Raw genomic sequence first — 10483 nt, 5'->3', positions numbered from 1 at the left:
CCCCCTTTTTGTGATTGGCTTCAATTTTTTTTCTCTCCCGATTCTACCTATTTTGTCAGTTACTCGGGCATTTTTATGATCTCAGGGTTAGTCTCTAGTTCTGCTTCACTCGGCCTCTCCGTGACTGGATCGCTTCTACGAGTGATTTCCCGGGATGGCTTAGGCTCAACTCTGCTGGGGCGCGGCTTTAGTTCTGCAGCTGCGCTATCGCTGTCTATTGAGCCTGTAGCATTTCGAAGACCACTCTTAAGTTTATCCCATCTCCTTCCCCGTTGTGTGCATTTTGGGCTACTAATCGGACTCCCCCACGGACAATGCTCTCGGGATCGGTAGGAAAATTCGCATTGATGGTCACATGTGAGTTGGCGCCGATCGGGCCCGCGACCGGAACTCTGTTGAGATCGACAGGGGACACTTCGTTACTGGGTACCACATTGTTGTTCTCGCAATAGTGACCGGACTCAGCATCCACGTTTAGAGGAGCAGATTGGAGGTTCGACATTTAAACTTTGACATGAAATTAAAGACACTTCAAAGCACAAGTGTAAAATAGGGTGTGTTATAGAAATTTGTATCAAATTACCACTATTATATTTAGCTCCACGGTGGACGCCAAACTGTTTACCCTAAAAAACAGGCTGGATTAACTCAATAGAAACAGTAAATTGCGTTATATTAAACAGATAAAGATATAGTAGATTATCAAACCACTTGAGGGGGATGATTCCAGCATTGATGAAATATCCGCTCTCGATCTGGGCTCACAGTAACTAAATACTGATGAACAAGAATAAGAACTTTGAGTAACAAAGAAAATAAGAGTATATTGCCTTGGTATGCATGCGTTGTAATGTGGTCAATGAATAATCAGACTCCCCTTTATAAAGTAGGGGAATTCTACTCTAGGTACAATTTCATACAAGGTAAAAAATTTTCTGTTTAATTAATCACGCGTTCTCTATCGATACGCGCCGAAATTCACGCCGTGATGTCCGACCGGTTGTGAATATTATGGCCTTCTGTTGGTCGTGCTTGATCTTCTGGTAATGCTCCACGAGTCCTTTATGTTTCTTGCTTCGTTATTTTATCGGATACCGAGATGTACTATGAGCTCGATTTTACCCGTATACAATATTATTAATATAGAAGACGAATGAAATTTTTTAAAAAATAGTCTCGACGCTAGCTACATACTTGAAAATTATAAAATCACGCTTTTATAAGTTTTGCGGAGTGGTATAACTTTTGTAAAACATTCATACCACCTATCTTGTTAGTTTGTTTATAAGTTTTATTAGATTAACAACTCTTATCTTGTTTATAAGTTATATCGAAGAGGAGGTATAACTTTGGTAAAATATTTATTTGTCTTTTTAAATTATTCACAAGTCTTACTAGATAGGCAAATTTTGAATTGTTTAAGTGGGCATTTGGACATAAGAATTGTAGAATTTCAAAAAAAAAAAGTGAATTTTTTTTTCAAGTGAAAATGGTATTTTTAAATTAGAGTTGTGTTTGAAAATGAATATAATTTTGGGTTATTTTTAAAATTTTGTGAGTGATCTAAGTGAAAATTTTGAAAAATAATTTTTTGGAATTTTTTAAAATTTCAAAATTTATTTTCAAGTGAAAATTAGAAATTTTATGACCAAACACTGATTTCGGAAAAAAATAAAAAATTTTCATAAAAAAGTTCTTATGTCCAAACGGGCTCTTTTGTTCACTTGCCAAATGTTAGCTTCACTTCTTCAATATTCTGATTATTCGAAAGGACCACAACGGAAATCACACGTTTCATCTTTGATTAGCAACTGGACTATATATGGACGAGCAATGATCTGATTTCTCAATGATCGGACATCTCTAACGTGTTTTTCTTCTTGATTAATTAAGCAAATTATTTAATGCATTTCTAACTAGCTTAAACACAACACCCATTAAAATAAGCATTTCCTATTGGAGTTCAAAATACTTGGAGCAAATGATCTGATAAATTTATGTATGAGTATTAGACTTTCAATACTTTATATATTATCCGTTCACTTTTACTTGACACGTTTTGATTTTTCATATCCAACAACAACAACAACTTTAATAATCAGGGAACAACAATGCCAGTAGCAATTGCCAATAATTTTGACTTTTCACGCCCCTTAAGAAATAATAAATGAAGTGCATAATTTACCATATTAATTGATGCATATTTTAGTGGATTTGAGAAAATGATTTGAAATGAGTAATAAATACTGTGAGTATAACAGAAAAAAAAAATTTATCTTCTCTTGACAAGTAAAAATAAAAATCTATTTTTAGCATACATGTCAAATATCGAGTAGAAGTGGATTGAGGGAGTATCATATAAGTTAATGGTGTTTTCGTAGTTATACGTCATACAGAGGGCTAATCGTACAATTGCACGCTGGACCTATGATGAAATTTAAATACGACTTTTGGTTTCATTTTCAGATCCGGGGATTCAGGGCTCAAAAAAGCTTTAGTCGGCAAATCCAATGGTGTCTCCGTAATAATACAAATGCACAGACAACCATACAAATAGTATTTACTGTTCAAATTCAGATATATATACATACGTGCACCTAATTTTGTTAGGTTTAGGTAGAAAAAATCTCACCCAAAACCACACTTTCAAGACACTCTAACGTCACTACATGCTTTCTGACATCAGGTAAATTTTCGAAACTTCTCTCGAAAATGAAAATTGAGAACTTAGATTTATATGAAGTTATAATTCTGAGATTTTTGTATTAGAATAAACCTTATGAAATTGAGATATAATGGTTATGTTGTGTGATGCTAGAAGTTCGTATTTTTTGATTTGTGTGTTTCATTAATACTGATTGGTTTTGATATCATGTAATTTGGCTGATTTTTTTTCCTTTTCCCTTTTTGTTACTGGCTTATAGATCTGAAGAAACTGAAGGTTAGCGTGGTGATAGTAGATAAATCTGGTAGCGATTTTGTTCTGCTCAGATCTGATGGTTGAAAAGAGGATCTAAGATCTGTAGTCATTTTACAGCATTTCAGAACTCCAGTATGAATCTTTGACCTCTGTTGTTTCTTGTTAGATCTTTAGGTTTGTTGATAAGATAGTTAGTTACAGTGGATTTTGATTGAATTGGTTATTTGAGTCGGTTGGAAGATGATTGTTGTTGCTCAGCATAGGAATCAGTTCTATGGGAGAAGCAGGGTACAACATGGCCCTGCTCGATTTGGGTCATTTGGTTCACCTCCTTCTGGTAGGTGCAGGGAGGAAAATTACCGGGCTTTCGAGTCTAAACATGTCATTAAACAGGCTGCTTCGGGTTCCTTGTCTCCCAAGACACGATCACCTTTAACATCTGTGCCTGTTAATACTGTGAAGTCTCACTCTGAAGGTCAAACGAAATCGAGAAAACCAGCCAGAAGTAGCATGATTCCGATACCAATTAATCTCAAAGTGGATATTGGTTCTAGCAATGAGGATTCTTTGAATGATGAATTTACTGAACTGTGGGCGGGGCCAGCTTATTCAAATTCTCCTCCCCCTAGTTCTTTGCCCATGCCCAAGTTTTCTCTCAGGCCTAAAAGGACTGTCTCTCTTGAATTGCCTGCTTCAGCATCTGATATTAATTTGCGTCCCATGGCCAAGTCCGCTCCTGCATCCCCAACCAGGGAGCACAGCCCTTCTCCAGGAATCGTATTTGTCAGTACTGACTCTGCCACGCAGACTCTTCGTCGTATCCTCAATCTCAAAATTACAGATTGATGAATGTGTGGTGGGAGTGTTGAATAGCAGCTAAGTAGGGGATAGTGTAGTTTGAATTTGGTAGTACTAGTAGATTTGTGTAAATCGTGAATAAAGAAGTCTTTAGATTGACTTTGTGTTAGTTGCTTAGCATTTGTCGTTGTGGAGAGCAGCTTAAACTCAGTGGTGAAGCTTCAACAGCTGTTAATTGTGGTTGGTTTAAGGGAAGTGCAATATGAGCATTGGCAGGTTGGTCAACTCTCTCCAGGTTGCTTCAAAGTTCATGCATTTATGTGTCGACGTGGTTAAATTCTATGGGGTTCAAGATCTTGGAAGTATGCATGCTTGTGCATACATCAGTGGATGAAGAAGCTGGGTGTTGAGTGGGAATCTCCTGTTGCAGTAATTGATAGATAGCTTTGCAGTCCTTTGTGGGGTTGCAGAACTGTTGGTCAACTCGTTGATGCTATAGAGATAACATCTAACCATCAATTTTCATTCTTGATACTAGTTCTCATAGGATTGTTCATTCTTTGCTTCTTCATGTTACTTTAGATCTTCTGTTTATCAGAGATATTGTATATATCTTAGACCCTACCAGATTAGATAGCTGCAACTTGGATTTCTGTTTTATTCTGTTACCAAACTCTTAGCCCTTCCATTCAATCTTGCATCCTAACCATCTCCATCTCCTTGTAGTATATCAGTGTCTGCCTAAATTGGCTGGTCATCACCCCGTTACCTGTATTCTTGTCATTTTTACTTCTTTACTTTGAATAGGATCTAATTCCTACTTCTTCCCCTTGACCATTTTTCTGTTTTTTGGAATGAAAATTGGTAAGGGGAATTAATAGTTAGTTCTATCCTTTCACCTCCTGGTCTTTGGTATCTTCTCTTTTAGCTTTCCTCTTGTGAGTCCAATTATGCATGTTAAGTGGTTTATCCCACCTTCTCTCAGCTAAATTCCATTTGCTCTGGAGATTGTTGATCACCTAGCTATTCATAAGGTAAGCCATCCTAAGTTTTCTTTGTTTTGGTGATGTCTACTTTGTGTTTAGCTATCATTTGCTATAACTTTTGCTTATATTTGTTTACATCTTTTTGTGTATAGTGCTTTTTTGTTTGAGCTGTTGGAAGAAGATAGTTGAAGAGGCTCCTTATCATTGTTGAAGATGATCTCCTCCATGCTTTCTCGGTGGTAGCATTGCTGGTTATGTTTCGTTTCAGTTTTTTTATGGCACACTTCAGTCTATAGTAGCTTTCTTTTGACAAAACTGGTACTATGAAGTAATCTAGTTATATCATGTTTTAGGTTTTGGAGCTCTTACTTTTGTCATTGTACTAAGCAATGCCGTCTTGCTTTTAATCTAGCAGTTTGATAAAGACTAGTTTCATTCGTTTGCCTTCCGAAGTGTATGCCGCTGCTACGACGTACTAATATTTTACTTGGCTCTCCTCTTCTGGAGTTGGAATTTTTTTAATCACTTGACTGCCTTTCCTGTACTTAGCAAAGACAGCTATAATCACTGGTGATTTCATATGGATAACTCTTTGTACTTTTTGTAGCCAAGATGAGAGTAGTTAATCTGTCATTTATCCTTAATTATGGTGGTTCTTTGTTTAGGCAAAAAATTGCTACAAATTACTTGGTCTACTTGTCATAGTTGTGTTTGTGTGCGTATATCTTCCCTTCAAATATGTCCATTCTACTTCATCACAGGTTGCCCGTTTTTGAGCTCAATAGATACACTCATTCCACCTTATGAAAAATCTGAACAAACAGTTAAGTTAAATCCATAACTATGCTTACGTAAAAGAATATTAATTGAGACAAAACATTGAAGTTTTGAAATGGACCTGACGGGCTTCATTGTTGCTGAAGAAATTGATGAACTCAAGCTTGGGGTTAAATGGACCATGAGCTCCGGTTTAGGGCTAGGAGTGCCACGGTTATTTAAACCAAGTTAAAGCTCCCATTTTAAGTGCTTCTATTTTTCCAAAATTTTGTAGAAATATGATACTTTTTTGGGTTGTTTAACTTATACCTCTCGCTTCACTTGCCATATGAGTTTTTAAGGTCAACGTTAAAAGTGTTACCTATGACTCAAGCAAGAGTGGCACAGTTAAATAGGTGCAGACTACAATTTGTTTCCGTAGAAATGGAGGGAAAGGGAGAAAGTGATGAGTTATACGCTGTCACTTTACCTCGTTTCCCATTTCCCATATACGGTTTCCATGTGTCCGCTGGCTTAGTTTGCCTTTCATCGGATGATTGCATTTATCTGTGCAATCCTGTCATGCAACAATTCTGTAAACTGCGGAAATGTTCACCTACTGTTTTAAATGTACATACAAATGTTGGGTTTGGATTCTTAATTCAACCGAGGAATTCCCATCATCTTTTAAGGATTTTTCCAGCCTGAGTATGATGAATTTTAAAGGAATGCTTTGCCTGCTATCGTGGCTCACTAGGGCCAGGAGCTTAATTCTAGACATGTGAATGTTTAAGGATGAAGTAGGTTGAATTTGGGTGGAGTATTATAGCATCAGTTTGGTCAACTTAGCGCCCAGCTGACATACTTTGCCTATCTTCAGGACGTGTAATAAAGAAATAGTAACATTTATACATTAGGGTAAGGTCGTCTTCTATGGCCTAAAAAGAAAATGCTTTAGGGCAGGGAAAATTGGTTTTGGAATTTGCCTAGAAACCATAAGGAAGCACATAGGTCCTTCCTATTTATATCCCTTTTATGCTACAGGATATACTATTCTTATTCCTAATGTTAGTGGATATGGCTCCTGTATCTTATTGCACATGAATCATTATTTGGGAACATTGTAAGAAGGGTTACTGTTATTTTTGATAATCGAAAAATAAAATAATGATTTATAACTCTTCAGCAGCAGTTAATTTCCAATTAATTGGGAAATATTGGTGGATAGAGCTTCATAGTTAAAAAAACCCCTTCTCTTCTCATAACTTCTTGTATTCAGTTGCAAAATATGATGCTCTTAGTTGAGAAATTTATGTGGACTGATTATTCTCCAGATGTCTATGTCAAAGCGGAGGAAAAAGAAAGGGAGATTCATTAGAGGACAAAATAAATAAAAAACCGGTTCAAACTAGATCTAGCTGCATTCTCCACCTTTGATTAGGTACAACGCCCCACTGCGATAAGGCAGAGTGATATTGACAACTCAATTATCTGAAAATTCATATTCATATTACTCGTTACGATTGAAGGCATAATAGAATATACACTAGAAGTAGGGAAGTAGCTCATAAAAAGAATAGATTTATCTAGTACGGATAGAAACAAATCAATCTTGATCAACTCTCAATACAGCTCAAAATTTAGCTAAGTACATAAAATCCTCTGCCTTAGCCTTAAGCGTAGTGTATTACAAAAGTGTATATCAATCACACTAAGTCACTAACAAAGTAAACAAAAAATTTAAAATGCGTAACCAAACTGTGCCAACTCCACACTACTTCAACCACATTGCAAAAAATACGCAAAAGTGGAGCTCAGATGGTGGTGAAGACTGTGGCGAAAAACGCGATAGCTACAAGGGTAAATAAGAGAGAGTATGGCATCTTGACTGAGTTTCCTGATGAATTTCCACTTGGCTCACCCTTCGATCCACCTGCCAAAAGTATACAAGATTAATTTTGTTAATAGGAAGAAAAAATAACATCCAAAGGGTTGATACACATGCAGTGAGATAAGGTGGGTTTGATACGCGTGTTACTAGTAGGGGAACTACTTGAAGCCACGCGGTGTAATAAGGTGGGCTAAGTATGGTTTAGACAAAGATGAGTTTTGTTCGTATATATTACTAGAAAAAGAAGTTTTGCTCGTATTATCCGTACCTGAAGGAGTGGATGGAGACCCCGGTGAACCTGAAGGAGTAGTACCTGAAATGTTTATATTGATAATATAAGACAAATTAAAACTTGTTATAAACTTGAAAATCTTCACTCGAGTGTGTTTAACATATCAGAAGTCATTTTCCATGAAATATATTTTTTGAAAAGTGATATTTTTTGGACAAAAAATATCCAGTAGAAAATGAATAATAATAATAATATTAAATCTGATAAAAATTTAAGCATTAAATATTAATAATAATCTCTAAATAAAACAAGTAATAATTAATATAAAGTTACAACTTAATATTGTTGTAAGGAAAACAAATTTCGTCCAAGGGAAGTCATTCTTCACTTTTGATTGGAAATGTATTTCTTAAAAAATGACTTCTTTAAAAAAAATATTTATCTAGAAAATGTCATTATACAAAATATACATCAAGTTTGAACAAAAGTGAAAAAGTGAAAAGAAAAGAGAAAAAGAAAGCAGAATATTATTGATAAACATAACATACCTTTGCAAAGGCTAATAGAGGGTGTTTGGACATTACAAGCTTTGGGAAGAGCCATAGTCTGTGTTTGATTAACATTAATTCCTAAATTTGAACCACCACCATTAACAACTTGACATAAGCATTGTGGCTGATTTTTCACTATAGTAGCAAGTTGAGTGCAACATCCTGATGATGGGGTTGTCGCATTTCCTTGAATGTATTGCAGACACGGGGCTAAACCAACGATCACTTGTTGGCAATCCGACTGAGCACTAACATGTAATGAAAGAAGGACAATAGCTACAAAAATTGAACTTGCACTAGCTAACATCTTCATTTTCTTGAATATTTGATCTTGGAAATTCTTCTCAAAATCTTAGTTTTAGCTGCTGATTAGGAGTTACTAATATTGAGTAGTAGAGTGAATAGGAGGAGAAAGATATTTATAAGGGGGAAAGATGGTGTAATAAATTAAAGACAGATTTGTTATGTGGGTGACCAACTTTTTTCCTACTTTATAACGAATCCGTGAGTATGCATTTATTAATTTTCTTTCTACATTCGACTTTTATTAAATGACAGCGGTACAGTATATATTATAGGTGTTGGTTTTCTGGTTTGGTCTATATTTTTGTGAAAAGACAAGTACTTCCACTCTATAGCTTCCAGCTGCCAAATTTTGGTTTGCTTCATCTCTCTTTCTTAGCATACAAGGAGTAGAAAAGGTTATCTTTGCTGCTTATTTAAGCAAAGATAGTACTCGTGTATCATGCAACTTAAATATGTTTTTAACTTAAATATATCATGTGAAGTACTTAGCTTCTAGATTGTTAATGAATTTTAATTTATTGTAGCATGTTATTAATTTAATAATTAAAACAATTATCTTACTTACTAATTATGAACAATTGTTTAGTTATTTTTACATAATTTAATAATGTAAAACACTTTTCCATTCTCAGGATGCACAGGTTAAACTCCTTAAGCATGTGGACAGAAAGGTGCCTACATTTTTAAATACTAAATGTCATATGCGCAGTTAGTGTTTTAAGAACCGATAACTTTTGATTAGACTTTATGTTTGTATTGCAAAATTTATTAAATGTATAAATATTTACGTACGAATCCAATTATTAAACGAGTTAAACACTAGTGTCAAGTTCAAAATCAATAAACTTTAAATTCTGACTCCGTCTATACTTAAGAACTTAGTCAAACTGGATAGGTCGGCGGTCATGGCCGGTGATTGGAGAACCAATATTCACATGTGTACCGGCCACATTTGGATGGAGAGTCAAAGGTCAATTTTCACACTTCGTGTTCATAATTCAAAACAGAAAGCGGTTTTTAGACCTCGATTAATTTGGTTATTATTCCCTCACAATGGAAAAAAGGTTGAAGAATATGTTGTATTTCATCAGGCTATGACTTGTACCTTCATTTTACCCTATGGAATTTTAGGAAATTAATTACAGACGGTAAACCAGAAGATGGAGCTACTGCTTCTTCAAAAGTAAGTGTAGAATCAAAACAGAACATGGACAATATGGTAATAGAATCTTCAGGACAAAAAAAAGAAAAACATAATCAAGAAAGTAGTATCATGATGTCGAACTCAAATATTGGAAGCATGAATTAAGAATATCCTAAGTAAGGTGGTCCACCATAGTCCATATATAAACTGGTTTAAGACAATAGAGTTCGGAAGGTAAAAAAGGGCATATCGGTGCCCAAAACAGCCCGTATTCACGTAGGGTCTGGGGAAGGGTTGCACCATTAGAGGTGTGATGTAGACAGTCTACCCTAATGCAAACATTAATTGCTGTTTACATGACTTGAATCTGTGACCTATAGGTCATACTTAAACAATTTTACCGCTTCCCTTCAACAGAGTTGCGAAGCTTGATTTGAAAAAAAAGGAAATGAAAAGAAAGTTTAATGCAGTGTTCAAACTTTATAGGTATAGCTACGTTGACTTATCATTGTAAAAGTATAAAAAAAATGAAACAGATATATATAGACATATAGCTGACTTTTGCTGGATATCGTCTGATTACCACACATATTTCTCCCGTAGCTACTCCAAAATTTTGGATGACCTAATTACCCTCTATACTGACGGTATAAATGATTTTTTACACTATCGATCAAACCCTGATCTAGATTTTTGTATTTATCTAATTTGTTCATTCGCAAGTTATACATTGCTGTCCCACCATTAATGACCTGTTAATCCTTTGGATGATTATGTATGAAAATCTTGAAAGGTGATGTTCTTCCAATATTGATTGAATTATGAAGCTAAGATAAATGAAGGGAAATGAATAAATATCTGTTTATGTGATGGAAAAATAATTATTAACTTAAAACAAG

The 10483-nt window shown here is 35.2% G+C and overlaps 1 protein-coding gene and 1 long non-coding RNA gene across 2 annotated transcripts; one reads left to right on the top strand and one right to left on the bottom strand.

Moving 5' to 3' along the window:
* Positions 1 to 2410: 2410 nt before the first annotated feature.
* LOC107786223 (uncharacterized) lies at positions 2411 to 5226 on the top strand. The gene is made up of 3 exons (XR_012693911.1): positions 2411 to 2686; positions 2925 to 4752; positions 4857 to 5226. It is a non-coding gene; the product is annotated as an uncharacterized LOC107786223 (long non-coding RNA).
* Positions 5227 to 7021: 1795 nt separating this feature from the next.
* On the bottom strand, positions 7022 to 8660 carry LOC107786222 (non-specific lipid transfer protein GPI-anchored 26). The gene is made up of 3 exons (XM_016607671.2): positions 8132 to 8660; positions 7620 to 7664; positions 7022 to 7393 (listed from the first exon to the last, which is right to left on the bottom strand). Exons 1-3 carry the CDS (start codon positions 8445 to 8447, stop codon positions 7275 to 7277), a joined length of 480 nt encoding a protein of 159 aa, XP_016463157.1. The 5' UTR covers positions 8448 to 8660; the 3' UTR covers positions 7022 to 7274.
* Positions 8661 to 10483: the final 1823 nt, after the last annotated feature.

The sequence above is a fragment of the Nicotiana tabacum genome, chromosome 8 (assembly GCF_000715075.1).
Source record: "Nicotiana tabacum cultivar K326 chromosome 8, ASM71507v2, whole genome shotgun sequence".
NCBI lineage: Eukaryota > Viridiplantae > Streptophyta > Magnoliopsida > Solanales > Solanaceae > Nicotiana > Nicotiana tabacum.
Note: the sequence above shows the minus strand (reverse complement) of the source record. Positions and strands in the feature narration are given on the sequence as shown.